A 25,191-nucleotide genomic window follows, 5' to 3' on the forward strand; every position below is an offset into this window, starting at 1 on the left:
ACATACTACCACCATGCACTGTGAGATCTAATACATACTACCACCATGCACTGGGAGATCTAATACATACTACCACCATGCACTGGGAGATCTAATGCATACTACCACCATGCACTGGGAGATCTAATACATACTACCACCATGCACTGGGAGATCTAATACATACTACCACCATGCACTGGGAGATCTATCTAATGCATACTAACACCATGCACTGGGAGATCTAATACATACTACCACCATGCACTGGGAGATCTAATACATACTACCACCATGCACTGGGAGATCTAATACATACTACCACCATGCACTGGGAGATCTAATGCATACTACCACCATGCACTGGGAGATCTAATACATACTACCACCATGCACTGGGAGATCTAATACATACTACCACCATGCACTGGGAGATCTAATACATACTACCACCATGCACTGGGAGATCTAATACATACTACCACCATGCACTGGGAGATCTAATACATACTACGACCAGGGGGAGGTTTATGACCCCCATAAATACCTTTCCCATTCTTCCTCTCTCTACTCTACTGATGTGACTATTGAAAATCCCTTTGTTAACATTGAGAGAGAATCTGGTGACATCAAAAGATGGGAACGGAACCATATTTCGGTAATCCAACCAGCTGACAATATTATGATTATTATATACATTATTACTTATGATAGGACGACATAAACTGTATCTTTGAAAGTCTACAAATTCTAGTTATCCGATTCACATGGAATTGTTGTGCAATTTAAATGTTTAAAAATGTAACTATTTGTGAAAAGATTAAATACAATTTTAGCTTCCAAATGAGAGAATTGGGCTTTCATGAGTGAACTATGCTCAACTCAGTTGCCCCGCCCACGTGAACAGACATTGGTTATAAACTACGAAACACGCCCTTCTCTCCCCTCCTATATAAAGCCCTTAACGAAAAGGTAACATTCTGTTCCGAGGACGTAGGGCGACAGTCCTACATTAAAAGGGCTCAGACAATAACCTGTTCCACGGACATGTGGACTTGAGGTCCCCACATTGAAAGGACAAAGAACTAAGCCAACCTCAGCAAGAATCGAACGAAATTAGCATAGAATTTCAATGGGAAGGTGACGACCTACATGCCGGAAGGATGAATTTCGACTATACCAGCCAGAATATAGCATGAGCATATAGCATGGCAACTTGGTATGAACTTTGAAGTGTTATTCACTAAAGAAGTGATACCTCCTAGCCGTCGCATTAGCGCAGCAACTGTAGACGTGGGCTAGGAGAGGACGGACAGAGTATCTATTCTACCACGCTCCAGTTCACCACTAGACAGTCTTCCGAGAACCAGAGATCCATACTGGACAACCCGGCATACCATCTACGACCAATCTACAGAATCGCAGCTCAGAGTAAATACTTATTGCATTTTCCTTTTTCAAATGGGCGATTATTTAGAATGCATAAGATTCTGTATTTACGATAGCATAGCTTCTCCCTTTGTTACTCAGTCTTCCCGCTCTTTCACTCAACCCCAGCCCCTTTTCTTTGTGTAAACAGCCGCTGTATCGGCTCCGTTCACCAGGTCCATCAATGTAGGATTCATTCTGTGTGATTAGTTAGGTATTTAGTAAATAAAGAATTAAACCAAATGATGTATTGCTGATTCAACTCGTTAGCCAGGGTTCGTGAAGATAACCAAGAATTTACAACTTTCATGAGACTAAACATGGTGACGAATATATATTGACTGCTATTGATGTAAAAGATTACCAGGTCTTTAAGAGTTTTTCCCGAAGATAACAGCTCTATAAACATTATTTTGTGGTTGTCACGCCATGACTTTAGAGATCCTTGTTTATTCTCTATGTTTGGTTAGGTCAGGGTGTGACTCGGGAATCAATGCTTTCTATTTCTTTGTTGTTTTTGCCAAGTGTGGTTCCCAATCAGAGGCAGCTGTCTATCTCTGATAGGGGATCATATATAAGTTGTGATTTTCCGACATTGCGTTTGTGGGGAGTCATTTTCTTTTTAGCTGTTTTGTTGCCTGACAGAACTGTGCGCTTTCGTTTTTTCATTGCGGTGTTCAGTTTATTAAAAATCATGAACGCCAACCACGCTGCACCTTGGTCTCCTTCTTCAACCCACGAGTATTGTTACAGTGATGCCCCGACTTTCTAGTTAATTACATTCACCTGATTAGCTTAATCAGGTAATATGAATTACAGAGAAATTATTTTATAGAATAGCATGTCATATCACTTAATCTGGCATAGACAAAGACATGACACCTGGAATTAAAATACATTTGGGGGGGTGGGGGGGTTGCACAACATGCCTACCACTTTGAAGATGCAAAATATTCTTACAATTACAGCTGCACATCTCTTGGGGTATGTCTCTATAAGCTTGGCACATCTAGCCATTGGGATTTTTGCCCATTCTTCAAGGCAAAACTGCTCCAGCTCCTTCAAGTTGGATGGGTTACGCTGGTGTACAGCAATCTTTAAGTCATACCACAGATTCTCAATTGGATTGAGGTCTGTGCTTTGACTAGGCCATTCCAAGACATGTAAATAGTTCCCCTTAAACCACTCGAGTGTCGCTTTAGCAGTATGCTTAGGGTCAATGTCCTGCTGAAAGGTGAACCTCCATCCCAGTCTCAAATCTCTGAAAGATTGAAACAGGTTTCCATCAAGAATTTCCCTGTATTTAGCGCCATCTACCACTCATTCATTTCTGACCAGTTTCCCAGTCCCTGCTGATGAAAAACTTTCCCACAGCATGATGCTGCCACCACCATGCTTCACTGTTTGGGATGGTGTTCTCAGGGTGATGAGAGGTGTTGGGTTTGCCCCAGACATTGCATTTTCCTTGATGGACAAAAAGCTTGTAGCCTCATTTGACCAGAGTACCTTCTTCCATATGTTCGGGGAGTCTCCCACATGTCTTTTGGCAAATACAAAATGTGTTTCCTTATTTCTTTCTTTAAGCATTGGCTTTGTTTTGGCCACACTTCCGTAAAGCCCAGCTCTGTGGAGTGTGCAGCTTAAAGTTGTCCTATGGACAGATACTCCATTCTTCGCTATGGAGCTTTGCAGCTCCTTCAGGGTTATCTTTGGTCTCTTTGTTGTCTCTCTGATTAATGCCCTCCTTGCCTGGTCCGTGAGTTTTGGTGGGCGGCCCTCTCATGACAGGTTTGTTGTGGTGCCATATTCTTTAAATTTTTTATAATGGATTTATTGGTGCTCTGTGGGATGTTCAAAGTTTCTGATATTTTTTTATAACCCAACCCTGATCTGTACTTCTCCACAACTTTGTTCCTGACCAGTTTGGAGAGCTCCTTGATCTTCATTGGGCCACTTGCTTAGTGGTGTTGCAGACTCTGGGGCCTTTCAGAACAGGTGTAAATATACTGAGATCATGTGACAGATCATGTGACTGCTGAAGGTAATTGGCACTAGATCGTATTCGGGGGTTTCATAGCAAAGGGAGTGAATACATACGCACCACTTTACCATTTTGAATTTTTTACATTCTTTTGAAACAAGTAATTTTTTCATTTCACTTCACCAATTTGGACTATTTTGTGTATGTCCATTACATGAAATTCAAATTTAAAAAAATCTATTTAAATTACAGGTTGTAATGCCAAAGAAAAATAGGGAAAATGCCAAGGGGGGTGAATACTTTTGCAAGGCACTGTATTCTCTGTTTTTATTTAATCTAATCCGTCCGGCTAGTCAGAGGCTAGGAAAGCACACACAAATTCCCCCCTGGGTGGTGTAACACATGAACTCTTACTAGTCTTTCTGGGTGGTGTTACACATGAACTCTTACTAGTCTTTCTGGGTGGTGTAACACATGAACTCTTACTAGTCTTTCTGGGTGGTGTTACACATGAACTCTTACTAGTCTTTCTGGGTGGTGTTACACATGAACTCTTACTAGTCTTTCTGGGTGGTGTTACACATGAACTCTTACTAGTCTTTCTGGGTGGTGTAACACATGAACTCTTACTAGTCTTTCTGGGTGGTGTAACACATGAACTCTTACTAGTCTTTCTGGGTGGTGTTACACATGAACTCTTACTAGTCTTTCTGGGTGGTGTTACACATGAACTCTTACTAGTCTTTCTGGGTGGTGTAACACATGAACTCTTACTAGTCTTTCTGGGTGGTGTAACACATGACCTCTTAATCGTCTTCCTGGGTGGTGTAACACATGAACTCTTAATCGTCTTCCTGGGTGGTGTAACACATGACCTCTTAATCGTCTTCCTGGGTGGTGTAGCACATGAACTCTTAATCGTCTTCCTGGGTGGTGTAACACATAAACTCTTAATCGTCTTCCTGGGTGGTGTAACACATGAACTCTTAATCGTCTTCCTGGGTGGTGTAACACATTAACTCTTACTATTCTTTCTGGGTGGTGTAACACATGAACTCTTAATCGTCTTCCTGGGTGGTGTAACACATTTGCTCTTAATCGTCTTCTTGGGTGGTGTACAACATGAACTCTTACTAGTCTTTCTGGGTGGGGTAACACATGATATCAGTGAGGCGTTCCTTTTTTTATTTTGTCTATCGCACACCTGTCTATTCACTTTTTCTCTCGCTACCTCTCTCTTCTTTTTCTCCTTCTCCTTCTCATTCTCTCCCTGGCTTGTACCCTTCCTTTTACTCTCTCCGTCTCTCTCTGAAATGGTTGGTTTCACCCTCTGTCCACCCATCCCCTGTTCCATTTGTGAAAAGTGAGGCGAGGAGTCAAGCTCTATTTTCATGTTCAACAGAGTCTATCAATCAGTTAAAGTGAAGAGCAAGAAGGAGGAGGAGAGGGAAGGAGAGGGAGAAGGAGGCAGGGTGAGGAAGGGAAGAAGAGAAGGGAAGCAGAGGACAAGAGACAAAAGAGGACAGAAGGGATGCATGTGTGAAGGAGAGGTATGGAGGGAGTGGAAGTAGAGTCTATAGATAGAAGTCTGGAGAATAAAACAATGTAAAGTTTGGAGAGTGACATTGGAATAGCGGCAGTCTCTTTAGTACCTGCACACTTCTTACAGATGACAACCCCCAGATTGATGGAGGCCCATTCGGGCTGCGACGCTCGGCAGTCGGCACAGATCCTGTTGGACTCGTTGAACCAGATCTTCTCGGCCACTTCATAATCGGAGAGCGTTTCGGCTATCGATTCCTGGAATGCTTCAATCCACTCCTCTTTCTCCCTTTCCGATTCGGCCGTGAAGCTGAAACAAAATATATATATATATTTTTACACCACATTATTGATGTTAGCAGACCAATTAAACAGTACATACAATTTGTGTTGCTTCATGTGGTGGGGTTATATGGTTTCTTTACATTGTGGGTGATGTGTACGTACGGGTTGAATAGGTTAAGTGCAATGATGCATATAAAACAGTAAATTACAAATAGTCATAAGGCCTAAAAACAAATAAATTAGCAAAAATGTCAAAAAAACTATTGTTTCTTTGTCATTATGGTGTATTGTCTGGAGATTGATGAGGGAAAAAAATGATTGAATCAATTTTAGAATAAGGCTGTAACGTAACAAATTGTGGAAAAAGTCAAGGGGTCTGAATACTTTCCGAAGGCACTGCATATACACGGGTATGTGGACACCCCTTAAAATTAGTAGATTTGGCTATTTCAGTCAAACCCTTTGCAGAGAGGTGTATAAAATCAAACACACAGCCATGCAATCTCCATAGACAAACATTGACAGTAGAATGGCCTTACTGAAGAGCTCAGTGACGTTCAAAGTGGCATCGTCATAGGATGCCACCTATCCAACAAGTCAGTTTGTGAAATGTCTGCCCTGCTAGAGCTGCAAAGGTCAACTGTAAGTGCTGTTATTACGAAGTGCTGTTATTGTGAAGTGAAAAGGTCTAGGAGAAACAACGGCTCAGCTGCGACGTGGTAGGCCACACAAGCTCACAGAACGGGACCGCCGAGTGCTGAAACGTGTAGCACAGCGGTGGGAAACTCCAGTCCTCTGGGGCATGATTGGTGTCACACTTTTTCTCCATTCCTAGAAAACACAGCAGATGAATCAAATTGCATTCAAAACTGAAGATCACGATCAGGACTGGAATTGCCCACCCTTGCCGAAGCATGTAAAACATTGTCTGTCCTCGGTTACAACACTCACTACCGAGTTCCAAACTGCCTCTGGGAGCAACGTCAGCACAATCACTGTTTTGTCGGGAGCTTCATGAAATGGGTTTCTATGGCCGAGCAGCCTACCGAGCAGCCATACAAGCCTACCATAACCATGTGCAATGCCCAGCGTCGGCTGGAGTGGTGTAAAGCTCGCCGCCATTGGACTCTGGAGCAGTGGAAAAGTGTTCTCTGGAGTGATGAATCACTCTTCACCATCTGTCAGTCCGACATACGAATCTGGGTTTGGCAGATGCCAGGTGAACGCTACCTACCCAAATGCATAGTGCCACTGTAAAATTTGGTGGAGGAGGAATAATGGTCTGGGGGTTCATGGTTCGGTCTAGGCCCCTTAGTTCCAATGAAGGGAAATCTTAGTAGACAATCACACTCTAGACAATTCTGTGCTCCCAACTTTGTGGTAACAGTTTCAGCACGACAATGCCCCCGTGCTCAAACCGAGGTCCATACAGAAAAAGAGATCGGTCTGGAAGAACTTGACTGGCCTGCAAAGAGCCCTGACCACAACCCCATAAACACCTTTGAGATGAATTGGAACACCGACTGCGAGGTTAAACACATCATTGGTTAAGTGTGTGTGCGTGTGTGTGTGTGTGTGTGTGTGTGCATGTAGGGGTATACCGTGGCTTCACCTCCATTTGCATTTTTCTTATTTTGTTGCTTTACGACCTGGAATTGAAATATCATTTTTGGGGGTTTGTATCATTTGATTTACACAACATGCCACCTTTTGCTACAATTACAGCTGCAAGTCTCTTTAGGTATGTCTCTATAAGCTTGGCACATCTAGCCACTGGGATTGTTGCCCATTCTTCAAGGCAAAACTGCTCCAGCTCCTTCAAGTTGGATGGGTTCCTCTGGTGTACAGCAATCTTTAAGTCATAACACAGATTCTCAATTGGATTGAGGTCTGGGCTTTGACTTGGCAATTCCAAGACATTTAAATGTTTCCCCTTAAACCACCCAAGTGTTGCTTTAGCAGTATGCTTAGGGTCATGGTCCTGCAGGAAGGTGAACCTCCGTCCCAGTCTCAAATCTCTAGAAGACTGAAACAGCTTTCCCTCAAGAATTTCCCTGTATTTAGCGCTATCCATAATTTCTTCAATTCTGACCAGTTTCCCAGTCCCTGCCGATGGAAAACATACCTACAGCATGATGCTGCCACCACCATGCTTCACTGTGGGGATGGTGTTCGAGGTGCTGAGATGTGTTGGGTTTGCGCCAGACCTTCGGGAGTCTCCCACATGCCTTTTGGCAAACACCAAACGTGTTTGCTTATTTTTTCTTTAAGCAATGGCTTTTTCCTGGGCACTCTTCTGTAAATCCCAGCTCCGTTGAGTGTACGGCTTAAAGTGGTCCTGTGGACAGATACTCCAATCTCTGCTATGAGGCTTTGCAGCTCCTTCAGGGTTATCTTCGGTCTCTTTGTTGTCTCTCTGATTAATGCCCTCCTTGCCTGGTCCGTGAGTTTTGGTGGGCGGCCCTCTCTTGGCAGGTTTGTTGTGGTGCCATATTCTTTCATTTTTTTAATGATGGTTTTAATGGTGCTCCGTGGGATGTTCAAAGTTTCTGATATTTTTTATAACCCAACCCTGATCTGTACTTCTCCACAACTTTGTCCTTGACCTGTTTGGAGAACTCCTTGGTCTTCATGGTTGCTTGGTGGTGCCCCTTGCTTAGTGGTGTTGCAGACTCTGGGGCCTTTCAGAACAGGTGTATATATACTGAGATCATGTGACACTTAGATTGCATACAGGTGGACTTTATATAACTAATTATGTGACTTCTGAAGGTAATTGTTTGCACCATTTATTATTTAGTAGCTTATAACAAAGGGGGTGAATAATATTCTTGTTATTTTTTTCATTTCACTTCATCAATATGGACTATTTTGTGTGTGTCCATTACATGAAATCAAAATCAAAATCAATTTAAATTACAGGTCGTCATTCAACAAAATAGGAAAAATGCCTAAAAGGGGTGTGAATACTTTTGCAAGGCACTGTAAACAGGTCCTTTGACATCATCAGTGTAATATGAAACATTAACGGATAACATTGGAATAATATTCTCACATGAGAGGGAGAGAGAAAGAAAGAGAGAGGAAGGAAGGGAGAGGAAGGAAGGGAGAGAGTGAGACCGAGTGGGAAATGAAAAACAGGGAGGGAGGATGAGAACATTGGAGGAAAATGTTGATGTGTCAGCCATTAGAGTCCATTTAAGTGCATGTGTGCAAAATAATAAATGTCTCACAGTGTGTGTGTGTGTGTATATTTCAATCTCAGACACACACACACACACACACACACTCCTTATCAGTCATGTTGCTCTTTTTCTACCACTCAGAATCCTTTAGCACACAATCCTTTTCCCTCTGCTTTCACAGAAACACACATTCCTATCCCCCCTGCCAGTCTCTCGGGCTGGGAGAGGAAGAGCTCCCAAATTGGGTGCCTATCAGGGCCTAAAGTGACTGGGAGTCATCCGAGACTGGTGCTACCCTGTCACTTACTCCAGCCATGTCTCACTCATTAGGCTTCTAGCAAGACAACTACTGAGCGGAATGCTTCCCCCGAAGCTTTTCAACATATCTATTACTTTCTCTCACAGGCATAAAGATGCACACATTGCAGCTGCGAGTAGAGCTGGTGAATCTCTCTCTCTCTCTCTCTCTTTTTTCTTGCTGCTAGAAAGAAGGAAGGAAGAGAGGGAGGGAGGATAGGAGATGAGGGAGGAGAGAAGAGGAGAGAAGCTGAGATGAAGTTAGTCTGGTGGTTTCCATGGTAACCTCTCATTCTGTCTCTCTCCCATCTCCCTCTCCATCCCTCTCTTTCCTGTTGACACAGAGGGTCGGTGGTAGTATATCCCAGAGCAGCATCAGCAGCAGCAGTTGGGATCGATAGGAGAGCATCTGAACTCAATCAACCTATCTGCTTTCTGCTGAGGACAATTCCAAAGGGATGACTGCTCCCATCAGGACTTGAACAACTGCCTCAAAGACCACAGAAGAAGTGGGAGAGTGAACTACTGCCTCCAAGACCACAGAAGAAGATGGATAATGAACTACTAACTCAGTGTTCTGCTATTGCTGTAAGAATAGTCCACAGAGACCAGTGCTAGCATATGCCAACCTGTGCCCTTCCATTAGCCCTTACCACTGCAAATTATATACCAATCCAGCACCAACACATGTTCTACAAATAAAAACCTGAAGTGTTCGGTAACACCGTAACAAACTATTCATAAGGCATTTATAAACCATTCATGAGTCATTTATAAACCATTCATGAGTCATTTATAAACCATTCATGGGGCATTTACAAACCATTCATGAGTCATTTACAAGCCATTCATGAGGCATTTATAAACCATTCATGAGTCATTTACAAGCCATTCATGAGGCATTTATAAACCATTCATGAATCATTTACAAGCCATTCATGAGTCATTTACAAGCCATTCATGAGACATTTACAAGCCATTCATGAGGCATTTATAAACCATTCATGAGTCACTTACAAGCCATTCATGAGGCATTTATAAACCATTCATGAGTCATTTACAAGCCATTCATGAGGCATTTATAAACCATTCATGAGTCATTTACAAGCCATTCATGAGGCATTTATAAACCATTCGTGAGGTATTGATAGTTTATGATTTATTACATCACTACTCCCACATCTGTAAAACTGGAGGTTGAGTTTATTTGTATTTTTACAGGGACAGTGCACATTAATCAACGTTTCAGTAAAAATGATGGTTTTAGCCAGCTGGCTAATTTTCAACCACAGTCCCTGGGCAGGTTATTAAAAATCATTCCAATCACAATACAGACAATCAATGAGCAGTGAGCACATTCAGAGCAACCAAGGACAAGCAACACATAGTATGCAGATAGAGCAACATAGGACAAGCAACACGTAGTATGCAGACAGACAGAGCAACACATGACAAGCAACACATAGTATGCAGACAGAAAGAGCAACACAGGACAATCAACACGTAGTATGCCGACAGAGAAACACAGGACAAGCAACACGTAGTATGCAGACAGAGAAACACAGGACAAGCAACACATAGTATGCAGACAGAGAAACACAGGACAAGCAACATGTAGTACGCAGACAGAGCAACATAGGACAAGCAACACGTAGTATGCAGACAGACAGAGCAACACATGACAAGCAACACATAGTATGCAGACAGAAAGAGCAACACAGGACAATCAACACGTAGTATGCCGACAGAGAAACACAGGACAAGCAACACGTAGTATGCAGACAGAGAAACACAGGACAAGCAACACGTAGTACGCAGACAGACAGAGCAACACATGACAAGCAACACGTAGTATGCCGACAGAGAAACACAGGACAAGCAACACATAGTATGCAGACAGAGAAACACAGGACAAGCAGCACATAGTATGCAGACAGATAAACACAGGAAAAGCAACACGTAGTATGCAGACAGACAGAGCAACACAGGACAAGCAACACATAGTATGCAGACAGACAGAGAAACACAGGACAAGCAGCACGTAGTATGCAGACAGATAAACACAGGACAAGCAACACGTAGTATGCAGACAGAGAAACACAGGACAAGCAACACGTAGTATGCAGACAGAGAAACACAGGACAAGCAACACATAGTATGCAGACAGAGAAACACAGGACAAGCAACACATAGTATGCAGACAGACAGAGCAACACAGGACAAGCAACACGCAGTATGCCGACAGACAGAGCAACACAGGACAAGCAACACGCAGTATGCCGACAGACAGAGCAACATAGGACAAGCAACATGTATCACGCAGACAGAGAAAGCTAAGCAACATTTAGCACGGATACAGACAGAGCAATTGCACAAAAAGCAACAAAACAAAATCCATAAAAGCAGAAAAGTGTTTCCACACATCACCAGCTACAGACAACACAAAGACAAGCTAGTAAGCTAGTTATTCAGATGTGTATAAGCAAGTAAGCTAGTTATTCAGATGTGTATAAGCTAGTAAGCTAGTTATTCAGATGTGTATAAGCTAGTAAGCTAGTTATTCAGATGTGTATAAGGTGGTAAGCTAGTTATTTAGATGTGTACAAGCTAGCAAGCTAGTCATTTAGATGTGTTCAAGCTAGCAAGCTAGTCATTTAGATGTGTTCAAGCTAGCAAGCTAGTCATTTAGATGTGTTCAAGCTAGCAAGCTAGTTATTCAGATGTGTATAAGCTAGCAAGCTAGTTATTTAGATGTGTACAACCTAACAAGCTAGTTATTTTGATGTGTACAAGCTAGTAAGGTAGTTATTTTGATGTGTACAAGCTAGCAAGCTAGTTATTTAGATGTGTACAAGCTAGCAAGCTAGCTATTTAGATGTGTACTAGCTAGCAAGCTAGTTATTTAGATGTGTACTAGCTAGCAAGCTAGTTATTTAGATGTGTACTAGCTAGCAAGCTAGTTATTTAGATGTGTACAAGCTAGCACGCTAGTTATTTAGATGTGTACTAGCTAGCAAGCTAGTTATTTAGATGTGTTCAAGCTAGCAAGCTAGTCATTTAGATGTGTTCAAGCTAGCAAGCTAGTTATTCAGATGTGTATAAGCTAGCAAGCTAGTTATTTAGATGTGTACAACCTAACAAGCTAGTTATTTTGATGTGTACAAGCTAGTAAGGTAGTTATTTTGATGTGTACAAGCTAGCAAGCTAGTTATTTAGATGTGTACAAGCTAGCAAGCTAGTTATTTAGATGTGTACAAGCTAGCAAGCTAGCTATTTAGATGTGTACTAGCTAGCAAGCTAGTTATTTAGATGTGTACTAGCTAGCAAGCTAGTTATTTAGATGTGTATATGTACTTCCTTAAACATCCCGTGTTGTGTGCTTATTATTTTACTCGGTAGAACTGGAATGTCTGCCAATGGCATGCCCATCTTTTTGTGAGAAATTACACTGGTCATTCAACACATTTATAAAGTCTTTATAAAGCATAAATAGAGCTCACTTTAGATAAGGAGCTACAAAAATAATTAGTAAATGGTTTATAAATGTGGGAGTAATGATGAATAAACGTTGAACACACTTTATATATACACTGTTGACTGAGCCCTGAGCCCAAAGCTAATACACTGTTGACTGAGCCTGAGCCTAAAGTTAATACACTGTCGACTGAGGCCTGAGCCCAATGCTAATACACTGTCGACTGAGGCCTGAGCCCAATGCTAATACACTGTTGACTGAGACCTGAGCCCAATGCTAATACACTGTTGACTGAGACCTGAGCCTAATGCTAATAAGCTATCGCTGGAGCTAACCGTTGATTAAAGGAAGAGTAGCTGCTTTTGAAGACCTTTTGGTTGTGTTGTGATGTTCTCCTGGCCCCGGTCACGTTCCCCCGGTCACGTTCCCCCAGCGGTGAATGTGTGTGAGGCTCGGAAAGACACACACTGCGAGGGGGAATGTGACGGGGTCAGGAAAACATCAGACACACACACACACACAGTCTCATTGCTGTATGACCACCCTGCCATGTGTACGAGGAGAGAACAGGGCTCCAGGAAGACAAGCGCTAATTATTGATCTATTTTTTAACATTGACAGTGCACGCCTGGCGCTGTGATGCAACAGCATCCCTTGTACAGGCTGCCGCTATGGAGGACGGGGCGGATGCAGCGTTTTGAGCGACCCCGGGACCTACACGGCAATAATCGATGAGCCGCTTGCTTGTTTGTCTGTTAATGGCCCATTTAAAGCCCAACCGCCGAGACAAAACACTGCCTGTTTGCTAGAATTGTTTTGGATTGTTGCATTAAATATTTTGTTGTTTCTTCACCTGGCATATATATGACCGATCAATCTGTTTATCTATCTCTCCTTAATGGCCGTGTTCGTTTCAGTCCTATAAAGAGATGGGTATAATTGTGATTTTGTGCTTCAAAGAGGACTCTGTGAGAATAATCGTGGAACATCCTGATGAGGTGATGGGCACCTGAGGGGGTATCATGGATCTAAATCAATTTCAAACCTACTAGCATCTCCTACCTGGGATTTAGATCAAACTCATTTAATCACTTTAAGCTGCAAAGACTCACTCTGTGAATGGTTTCATTGTTTTTAACGGCGGGAATCACCCTGTGGTGTTTTTGGCTTTGCTTCACCAATCACCACCAGACTAGCAAAATTGTACTTTAAAGCAAGCAAGCAATGTTTGCTAAGAGTAGACATTAAGATAGAAGGGGAAGAAGTGTTTTGAGGTGGTTGTTTTACAGTCACATGGCATTTTGTTGCATCATTAACATAGTCTACAGTAGAGGCAGTAAAGTACAGTCCTTGATGACATTCAGCATCTATTCATATTCAGTATAAAGACACTATGTTCCCTTATTTAAAGGCCCAGTGCAGTCATAAAACATGATTTTCATGTGTTTTATACATATTTGAAAATGATGATAATGCCCTTTTAGTGTAAAAAGCAGTTTGAAAAGAATGCCTGGAATTTCTGCCTGATTTTTGCAGGATGGAGTTTTGGCCTGCCTGGTAACTTTTTACTTTTATTTTTTATTTCACCTTTATTTAACCAGGTAGGCCAGTTGAGAACACCTTTATTTAACCAGGTAGGCCAGTTGAGTACACCTTTATTTAACCAGGTAGGCCAGTTGAGAACTAGTTCTCATTTACAACTGTGACCTGGCCAAGAATGAAGCAAAGCAGTGCGACACAAAACAACACAGAGTTACACGTGGAATAATCTAAAGTACAGTCAATAACACAATAGAAAAAGTATATGTACGGTGTGTGCAAACGAGGTAAGATAAGGGAGGAAAGGAAATAAATAGGCCATAGTGGCAAAATAATTACAATTTAGCAATTGAAACCAGGAGTGATAGAAGTGCAGAAGATGAATGTGCAAGTATAGATACTGGGGTGCAAAGGAGCCAAAAATAATAATACATAGAAATAAATTGCAGTATGGGGATGAGGTAGATGGATGGGATGTTAACAGATGGGCTATGTACAGGTGCAGTGATCTGTGAGCTGCTCTGACTTAAAGTTAGTGAGGGAGATATGAGTCTCCAGCTTCAGTGATTTTTGCAATTTGTTCCAGAGAACTGGAAGGAAATGCAGTCAAAGGAGGAGTTGGCTTTGGGGGTGACAAGTGAGATATACCTGCTGGAGTGGGTGCTACGAGTGGGTGCTGCTATGGTGACAAGTGAGATATACCTGCTGGAGTGGGTGCTACGAGTGGGTGCTGCTATGGTGACCAGTGAGATATACCTGCTGGAGTGGGTGCTACGAGTGGGTGCTGCTATGGTGACAAGTGAGATATACCTGCTGGAGTGGGTGCTACGAGTGGGTGCTGCTATGGTGACCAGTGAGATATACCTGCTGGAGTGGGTGCTACGAGTGGGTGCTGCTATGGTGACCAGTGAGATATACCTGCTGGAGTGGGTGCTACGAGTGGGTGCTGCTATGGTGACCAGTGAGCTGAGATAAGGCAGGGCTTTACCTTGCAAAGACTTATAGATGACCTGGAGCCAGTGGGTTTGGCGACGAGTATGAATCCAGGGTCAGCCAATGAGAACATACAGGTCGCAGTGGTGGGTAGTATATGGGCCTTTGGTGACAAAACGGATGGCACTGTGATAGACTGCATCCAATTTGCTGAGTAGAGTGTTGGAGGCTATTTTGTAAATGACATCGCCAAAGTCAAGGATCGGTAGGATAGTCCGTTTTACGAGGGTATGTTTGGCAGCATGAGCGAAGGATGCTATGTTGCGAAATAGGAAGCCACTTCTATATTTAATTTTGTATTGGAGATGCTTAATGTGAGTCTGGAAGGAGAGTTTACAGTCTAACCAGACACCTAGGTATTTGTAGTTGTCCACATATTCTAAGTCAGAACCGTCCAGAGTAGTGATGCTGTACGGGCAGGCAGGTACGGACAGTGATCGATTGAACAGCATGCATTTAGTTTAACTTGCATGAAGAGCAGTTGGAGGCCACGGAAGGAGAGTTGTATGGCATTGAAGCTCATCTGGAGGTTAGTTAACACAGTGTCCAAAGAAGGGTCCAAAGTATACAGAATGGTGTCGTCTGCGTAGAGGTGGATCAGAGAATCACCAGCAGCAAGAGTGACATCATTGATGATGTATACAGAGAAAAGAGTCGGCCCGAGAATTGAATCCTGTGGCACCCCCATAGAGCCTGCCAGAGGTCCGGACAACAGGCCCTCCGATTTGACACACTGAACTCTATCTTTGAAGTAGTTGGTGAACCAGGCGAGGCAATCATTTGAGAAACCTTAATTTGAGTCTGCCGATAAAAATGTGATGATTGACAGAGTCGAAAGCCTTGGACAGGTCGATGAATACAGCTGCACAGTATTGTCTCTTCTCGATGATGGTTATGATATCGTTTAGGACCTTGAGCTTGGCTGAGGTTCACCCATTACCACCTCTGAAACCAGATTGCATAGCGGAGAAGGTACAGTGGTGTCACGTTCTGACCTTTATTTCCTGTGTTTTGTATTTAGTTAGTATGGTCAGGGCGTGAGTTGGGTGGGCAGTCTATGTTTGTTTTTCTATAATTTGGGTATTTCTATGTTTCGGCCTAGTATGGTTCTCAATCAGAGGCAGGTGTCATTAGTTGTCTCTGATTGAGAATCATACTTAGGTAGCCTGGGTTTCACTGTGTGTTTGTGGGTGATTGTTCCTGTCTTTGTGTTTGCACCAGATGGGACTGTTTTAGGTTTTCTCACATTTGTTGTTTTTGTTAGTTATCTCATGTGTAGTTTCTTTATAAATTAAAGAATATGAATAAACACCACGCTGCGCTTTGGTCCGCCTCTCCTTCAGATGAAGAAAACCATTACAAGTGGGATTCAAAATGGTTGGTGACTTGGCTTTCAAAGACCTTAGAAAGGCAGGGTAGGATAGATATAGGTCTGTAGCAGTTTGGGTCTAGAGTGTCTTCCTCTTTGAAGAGGGGGATGACCGCGGCAGCTTTCCGATCTTTGGGGATCTCAGACAGAGAGGTTGAACAGGCTTGTAAAAGGGGTTGGAACAATTTCGGCGGATAATTTTAGAAAGAGAGGGTCCAGATTGTCTAGCCAGGCTTTAGTTATTAGAGCAATAAGAAAGAGAGTTCCAAACCTCTCTGCCAATAAACTCTGCCAGTTTTCTCTTCCCCACTCAGAACGCTCCCAGACAATCCTAGCAAAATTCTCGCTTGAGAAATAGCTCTTTACTAAGAAGCTATTTTGTATATTTGTGACAATTGTAATTGAAAACAATCACAGTAAGGTACCTATGTTACCTAGAAATTACTTCATATCGAGATAAACAGCAGCATTGTAAGTTTAATGTATTCCTTAACCTTAACATTCCAAGGTAACATTCCAAGTCATAACCTTTATACAGAAGTTTCTCTTGAACAGCTTACGGTAGAAATACAAGTAACTTATTCAACTTCACAGTTGGATTCATTGTTACCTCTCGATGTGTTATCTAACAATGACATTCCACGGAAGCCTTTCTATAATGAGTAAATCACCTTTAAAACCTCGACCTTGAATATGAGTTTGGATTGTTTTGGGAGATATGATTATTGTAGGTAAAATAGAATAAGATGCTTATGTTTGAATGGCATTTTTTTATAGTAATCTTCTATTTTAGACCAAGAGGAGAAATGGACTGAGAGGTGGGTATGAAACACCAACACATATGGTTTCATACACAGCCATTCACACACACAAACAAACACTTGCTCATACACATCATTTCTCACAGACACAGACACTCACCAGAAGTTTCTGAAGGGAGTGTTGATTTGGAAGAGCCTCCTGTCTGTATCTTTAACGTTAGTAGCAGTCAGGTCGATCAGGGAAATACCCAGGCCAGCTCTGAAGTCCTGTAGAACATATACACTATGTCAGATCAAACATAAAGTAAGACAGGCTATGACACTAGGAGGCCAAGTGCATGATGGGGAAACAGAGGAGAGAGAGAGAGAGAGAGAGGATGGGTGGTCATAGGTCATTCACATGGAAGTCACCCACTGACACAAAACAAGTAATTCAACAGATACATGTATTGACCACAGTGATGAACTGGTAACCAAATGTTGCCGTGCTTCATTCTCTGTCAATACATTTTGCTTCATCGAGTTTCCGCCTCGTCTTCCCGTGAACGCAGTCTCTGCTAACGCAGGAACGCGGCCTTTGAATTGAACCCTTGTGTAGTCTTAACATTCTGTATACTCCCCTTGTCCTAAGGGTCAAAAATGACCCGCCTTCACTAAACCACTAAAATAAAGCAGCTTATTTGAATTTGAAATCACAAACGTTGTGAATATCTGGGTTTTCCCTTTTCACAATGCAGAAAGACTGCATTTAAATCAGTGGACACCACTCGTTTTTATTACAACACATTTGTCACAATTGTTTTCTTTAAAGTAGAAGCTTATTATTATTATTATTATTATTATTATTATTATTGTTAAAGGTACTGCATAGGTGTAAACATATTTTTTTTGCAAGATATAGCACTTGTGTAGCCTAAGACAGTAGCAGAAATGTGCAGAAAGTAGTTTTGAATTAATTTTATTGAAGGGAAACAATAACAATCTTGAACTTTTTTGTCGACATAGTGATATATTATTATATACTGTACAATGAGGAATTCAACTACAACAAACTAGTCTTCTCCCATTTCTTTAACCATTGCCCCCAAACACAAGGTGTATAAACAACAACAATAAATAAGAATAAGATAATAGATACAAAACAAAAATGTAAAGAACATAAATCAATCCACTGTAATTAGCACAAGTAGGACAGTATGCAAGTGTGTGTGCATTGGACTTTGCAGATGTATTTTTGCAGCACATAGTATTTGTTTTATACAATCCTTCTGTGGGGGGCAGAATTGGTATCTCCTCATCTTGCCTGCCCCACCTGCAGCCTCAGGTGGATCAGGACAAGATTCAGCCCCCCTGAACAGCTTTCACAACCGCTGCAGATGCTGCTGTGTGGGGGAGGAACTCCCTTCTTTGAATGTGTGGGGTTACAAGTGCCTTTCCCAGCTGCTCCAGGAACACCCTCCTCTTGTTCCTCTTATCAGGCATCCAGGTAGGGATGATCTTGTCCCATATCACGAAGGCATTGTACGAGGACACATCAATGATGTTTTGAAAGATGACCGGTGGCCAGTGGGTAGTCATCCTCCTGCAGCTGTAAGTTCCAATCTCCTTGTCCAGGTTGTCCACGCCTCCTTTGTTGTGGTTGTAGTCCAGAATGATGGCTGAAATCCTGTCCTCATGATCACTGATCTCAGACGTTTTGTTCTTGTTCCTCTTTGGGAGGTCAGAAACTAGAGTGGCGGTGGGGGTGAAGGCTAACTTTGATGAGAAGACCTCTCTCCCCCTTGTCTGCTGGCTGAGTTCAATCAGTAGCACACATAATCTCAATGTATCATTGTGTGTGTGTGTGTGTGTGTGTGTGTGTGTGTGTGTGTGTGTGTGTGTGTGTGTGTGTGTGTGTGTGTGTGTGTGTGTGTGTGTGTGTGTGTGTGTGTGTGTGTGTGTGTAAAGTCTTTGTGGTGTGTAAATTATATTATAACAGCCGGGTGAAAAATGACCCTAAGACAATCTTTGTTCCCTGGTGGTGTACAGCTTTCATGGAAATATGAACAAAGGCGATGTTTCACTTTTTCTAATGTTGGAGGTCACTCTAGGAAAAGCATTCCAATTTCAAGTTGAAAAAACATCCTTTAGGGGTTTTTCTCTGCTGTTAAACATAGTGGTGGGTCATTTCTGACCCTTAAGACAACACAAGGGGTATTAAATCTCACTGTAACATTGAATTTCCTCCATACGGATTTAATAAAGACCTAAAATAGACTATTGATGCATAAATGTACCTGCGGGAGGAGGAGCTTGTTTTATAATAAGCCCATAGCCGCAAGGGACCCTAGATAAGGACCCTCCTCTCAGTCCCTCCACTCAGCCCCTCCTCTCAGCCCCTCTTCTCAGCCCCTCCTCTCAGCCCCTCCTCTCAGCCCCTCTTCTCAGCCCCTCCTCTCAGCCCCTCCTCTCAGCCCCACCTCTCAGCCCCTCCTCTCAGCCCCTCCTCTCAGCCCCTCCTCTCAGCCCCTCCTCTCAGCCCCTCCTCTCAGTCCCTCCTCTCAGCCCCTCCTCTCAGTCCCTCCTCTCAGCCCCTCCTCTCAGCCCCTCCTCTCAGCCCCTCCTCTCAGCCCCTCCTCTCAGTCCCTCCTCTCAGCCCCTCCTCTCAGCCCCTCCTCTCAGCCCTTTCTCCAGGTAGAATAGAACATCATAATGGATATGAATCTCATCTCATTAGAACTAAATCTGGCCTCTCCTACGAGTGTCATTCGGTCTAATAAACAAACAGAGTACAGGGCACATGACCTATTTCCCAGAGGCCTTTGCACAGAGATACATGAGAATGACATAGTAAAATGTGTGAGAAGAAGAGTCTGAAGTGGTGGCTGAAAGATGTCCACGCATTGTTTAAATGCACCTTTCCTCTTGTGTGTGTGTCTGCGTGTGTGTGTATGCGTGTGTGTATGTTTGTCTGTGTGTGTCTGTGTGTGTGTGTCTGTCTGCCCGCCAGTAGTAGCAGAGTGGGATGCTAAACTAACGCAGGCTGTCTCCTCCTTCTCCTGCACTCAAAAGGGCTGAGGAGACGCTTTCTCATCGCCCCCAGACAGAGAGGGAGAGGAACAGATGAGAAAATGAGAGAGAGGAAAGTAGGAAGATAGACAGGAGAGAGAGACAGGAGAGAGAGAAGAGGAAGGAAGACAGAGATAGAAGAGAGAGAAAGACAGAGAGAGAAGAGAGAGGAAGAGGGAGGAAGACAGAGAGCGAAGAGGGAGGAAGAGGGAGGAAGAGAGAGAGTGAATAGGGAGGAAGAGGGAGGAAGACAGAGAGCGAAGAGGGAGGAAGAGGGAGGAAGAGAGAGAGCGAAAAGGGAGGAAGAGGGAGGAAGACAGAGAGCGAAGAGGGAGGAAGAGGGAGGAACAGAGAAAGATGAGACAGGAAGACAGAGAGAGAGAGAATAAAAATGCCCCTCCCCAATACATCATAACAGTGAATTGAAAACCGCTGCAGTGGCACCAAACATAAAACTATGTCAACCTGGCCTGTTATCATAAGAACAGTTCATCACCACAGACACAGTTTACTCTCATTACCGCAAACAAAGAGGGGAAATTAATTGACACCATCTTTGTTGATTAGGCACTTTTCCCGAATGAGAAACGAGAGAGGGAGAAGGGCCTCTCTGAATAATGCTGCGTAATTAGACAGTTGTGAGACATGAGGAGATATATATATATAAATATAAATATATATAGAGAGAGAGTGAGACACACAGAGAGACCGTGAGAGAAAGAGAGAGCAAGAGGATGGAAAGGGAGACAGAGACAGAGAGAGAGAGAAAGCAAGAGAGAGAGACTACTTTATCACTGACATCAACCCAGAATCTGTCAGAGTCAGCCCCCTATCAGACCACAGCATAATTACAGTCTACTTGAACAGAGCAATACTCAATCATGAGGCATCAAAGCCAAATGAACTAATATTAAGAAATGCTATAGATGGAAAAAATGTAGTTTGTAAATGTACCAAAAAACAATTAGGCAACAAAAAATTCAATCCCTTTTAGACAACTTCCTGGACAAAATGTTGAACTGTAATAGTGAAGGTGCAAACTTGGCAGTAGAAAATCTAAACAGTATATTTGACCTCTCACCCTCCCTATGAAATAAAAAAATCTCAAATAGAAAACCAAAGAAAATTATCAACAATGACAAATGGTTTGATGAAGAATGCAAAAATCCAAGAAAGAAATTGAGAAACAAGTCCAATCAAAAACATAGAGACAAGACAAACCTGAGTCTATGTCTTCACTGTGGTGAATCACTAAAACAATACAGAAATACACTACGGAAAAAGAAGGAACAGCACGTCAGAAATCCGCTCAATGTAATTGAAGAATCCATAGACTCTAACCCCTTCTGGGAAAATTGGAAAACACAAAACAAACAACAACATGAAGAATTATCTATCCAAAACAGAGATATATGGGTAAACCACTTCTTCAATATTGTTGGCTCTATAACAAAGAACAAACAGCAAAAACATATTAATGATCAAATACAAATCTTAGAATCAACTATTAAAGACGACCAGAACCCACTGGATTCACCAATTACCTTGAATGAACTACAATGAACTACTAACTACAAAATAAAAACCATTCAACCCAGAAAGGCCTGTGGTGTTGATGGTATCCTGAATGAAATTATTAAATATACAGACAACATATTCCAATTGGCTATACTAAAACTCTTTAACATCATCCTCAGCTCTGGCATCTTCCCCAATATTTGGAACCATGGACTACTCACCCCAATCCACAAAAGTGGAGAGCAATTTGACCCCAAAAACTACCGTGGGATATGTGTCAACAGCAACCTTGGGAAAATCCTCTACATTATCATTAACTTCTTGAGTGTAGGGGGCAGGATTTTCGTTTTTGGCTAAAAAACGTACCCATTTGATACAGCCTATTTCTCAGGCCCAGAAACTAGAATATGCATATAATTGTCAGAATAGGTTAGAAAACACTCTAAAGTTTCCAAAACTGTCAAAATACTGTCTGTGAGTATAACATAACTGATATTGCAGGCGAAAACTTGAGGAAAATCCAACAAGGAAGTGCTGTTTTTCCTTAAAGCTCTCTGTTCCATTGGATGCCTTGCCTCCATTTAAAGGGATATCAACCAGATTCCTTTTCCTATGGCTTCCACATGTTGTGAACAGTCTTCAGACATAGTTTCAGGCTTTTATTTTGAAAAATGAGCGAGAAAGATAATATCGCGTCAGTGGATAGCTGGGTGTTCGCAGAGTTTTGCTTGCGCAACAGTGTGGGGCAGCCATTGTCTCTCTCTCTCCTATTGATATGTTATCGGTTATATATTGTAAAAACAACCTGAGGATTGATTATAAAAAACGTTTGACATGTTTCTACGAACTTTACGGATACTATTTGGAATTGTCGTATGCGATGTCGTGACCGCTCGAGCCTGTGGATTTCTGAACATAACGCGCCAAACAAATGGAGGTATATTGGATATAAAAATTATATTTGTGGAACAAAAGGGACATTTATTGTGTAACTGGGAGTCCCGTGAGTGCAAACATCATTAAAGGTAAGCGATTTCATCTATTGCTTTTCTGACTTTCGTGACCAATCTACTTGGCTGCTAGGTGTTTGTAATGTTTAGTCTACTGAGAAAGATGTTCTTACATAAACGCTTGTTACGCGAAACGCTGTATTGAAATCTGACACGCCAGGTGGATTAACAACAAGCTAAGCTGTGTTTTGCTATATTGCACTTGTGATTTCATGAAAATTAAATATTTTTAGTAGTTTAATTTGAATTTGGCGCGCTGCAATTCAGCGGGTGTTGATGAAAATAATCCCGCTAACGGTGCGTCAAGAAGTTAACAGCAGACTCGTACATTTCCTCAGTGAAAACAATGTACTGAGCAAATGTGAAATTAGCTTTTTATCAAATTATTGTATGACAGACCACCTATTCACCCTGCAAACAACCAAACAAACCAAAAGAAAGGCAAAGTCTTATCATGCTTTGTTGATTTCAAAAAAGCAATAGTGGTGTTGGGAAAGTGGTGTTGGGGGAAAAACATACGACATTGCAAAACCCATGTACACAAACAACAAGCGTGTGGCAAAAAACATACACATTTATTCCAACAGGGATGCAGCTTAAGCCCCACCCTCTTCAACATATATATCAATGAATTGGAGAGGGCACTTGAAAAGTCTGCAGCACAGGGCCTCACCCTACTAGAATCTGAAGTCAAATGTCTACTGTTTGCTGATGATCTGATGCTTCTGTCACCAACCAAGGAGGGCCTACAGCAGCACCTAGATCTTCTGCACATATTCTGCCAGACCTGGGCCCTGACAGTAAATCTCAGTAAGACCAAAATAATGGCGTTCCAAAAAAGGTCCAGTGGCCAGGACCACAAATACAAATTCCATCTAGACAACGTTGCCCTAGAGCACACAAACAACTATACATACCTTGGCCTAAACACAGGTAACTTCCACAAATCTGTGAACAAGCTGAGAGTCAAGGCTAGGAGGGCCTTCTATGCCATCAAAAGGAACATAACATTTGACATACCAATTAGGATCTGGCTAAAAATACTTGAATCAGTCATAGAGCCCATTCCCCTTTATGTTTGTGAGGTCTGGGGTCTGCTCACCAACCAATAATTCACTAAATGGGACAAACACCAAATTGATAAATTGAAAAATATCCTCAGTGTACAATGTAAAACACCCAATAATGCATGCAGAGCAGAATTAGGCTGATACCCGCTAATTATCAAAAACCTCTAAAGAGACGTTAAGTTCTACAACCACCTAAAAGGAAGTGATTCCCAAACTTTGCATAACAAAACCATCACCTGCAGAGAGATGAACCTGGAGAAGAGTCCCCTAAGCAAGCTGGTCCTGGAGCTCTGTTCACAAACACACCCCACAGGGCCTCAGGATAGCAACACAATTAGACCCAACCACATCATGAGAAAATAAAACAATAATTATTTCCAATGTGTCAAGTAATTAACAAAAAAACTGAGCAAACTAGAATGCTATTTGGCCCTAAACAGAGAGTATACAGTGGCAGAATATCTGATCACTGTGACTGACCCAAACTTCAGGAAAGCTTTGACTATGTCCAGACTCAGTGAGCATAGCCTTGCTATTGAGAAAGGCAGACATGGCTCTCAAGAGAAGACAGACTATGTGCACACTGCCCACAACATGAGGTGGAAACTGAGCTGCACTTCCCAACCTCCTGCCCAATGAATGACCATATTAGAGACACATATTTCCTTCAGATTACACAGACCCACAAATAAAAATCAAAAAATCCAATTTTGATCGACTCACATATTTATTGGGTGAAATACCACACAGTAACATTTGTGACCTGTTGCCACAAGAAAAGGTCAACCAGTGAAGAACAAACACCATTGTAAATACAACCCATATTTATGCTTATTTATTTTCCCTTTCGTACTTGAACTATTTTCACAACATCACAACACTGTATATATACACATAATATGACATTTCTTTAGGAACTTTTGTAAGTGTAATGTTTACTGTTAATTTTGATTGTTTATTTCACTTTTGTTTATTATCTATTTAACTTGATTTGGCTATGTCACCGTACATTTCCCTTACATTGAATTGAATTGAGAGAGGGAGTATTGAGACATGGCAGAATGAAGAAGAAAGAAGGAAGAAGTGAGAGAGAAACAAAAGCCACTATCGCAACAACACAGTTCTTAAATAATCTGAGTGATCTGATTGGATGACGGGTGATGGAAGGGTGCCTTTACTCCAAGGTTCTACTTTCCATTTACGACAGTGTGCATTGAGCTGTGAATGCAGCATCTCTCTCTCTCTCTCTATCTCCCTCTTCCCCATTGTAGTGCTACATTGAACTCTGCTACAAAGTACTTGGGCAACTTCATCTGGATAGTGGTCAATTGCCCTCATGGATAATTTACAGAGTTGCAAACGAGGACAGCTCTATACGAAGTAAATGTGTTTATATATGTGTGTGTGTGTGTGTGTGTGTGTGTACAGTAAATGTGTCTTCGTAGCTGTATGTGATTGTTTCTGCGTGCCTATACTGTACGTGTCTGTGTCATTGTGTGTGTGTGTGTGTCGGTGTGTGTCGCCCATCTAATGGCCCTCATCCCTCTCAACAGCCAATTACAGATATGGCTGTTAGGATCCGGCCTGGCTGCTAGTTACCTTGCCAGTATGTGCTGTGGCCTCCTGCCCTGTCCAATTAAATCACCAGGGATGGAGGGAGGGGTGGAAGAAGGGGTGGAGGGAGGTGAAGGAACATTCTGGCATTAGAGAT

At 42.2% G+C, this 25,191-nt stretch overlaps 1 protein-coding gene across 1 annotated transcript in view; it reads right to left on the reverse strand.

The window, feature by feature from the left end:
• The window catches only part of arap2 (ArfGAP with RhoGAP domain, ankyrin repeat and PH domain 2), a 260,125-nt gene that overhangs the window by 122,512 nt on the left and 112,422 nt on the right, over positions 1-25,191 (reverse strand). Inside the window, exons 10-11 of the mRNA XM_031831383.1 lie at positions 16,995-17,101; positions 5,041-5,240 (exon numbers count right to left, since the gene is read on the reverse strand). Coding sequence (XP_031687243.1) covers positions 5,041-5,240; positions 16,995-17,101 — 307 coding nt within the window. The remainder of the gene's footprint in view (positions 1-5,040; positions 5,241-16,994; positions 17,102-25,191) is intronic.

This window comes from Oncorhynchus kisutch, linkage group LG9 (genome assembly GCF_002021735.2).
Source record: "Oncorhynchus kisutch isolate 150728-3 linkage group LG9, Okis_V2, whole genome shotgun sequence".
Lineage (NCBI taxonomy): Eukaryota > Metazoa > Chordata > Actinopteri > Salmoniformes > Salmonidae > Oncorhynchus > Oncorhynchus kisutch.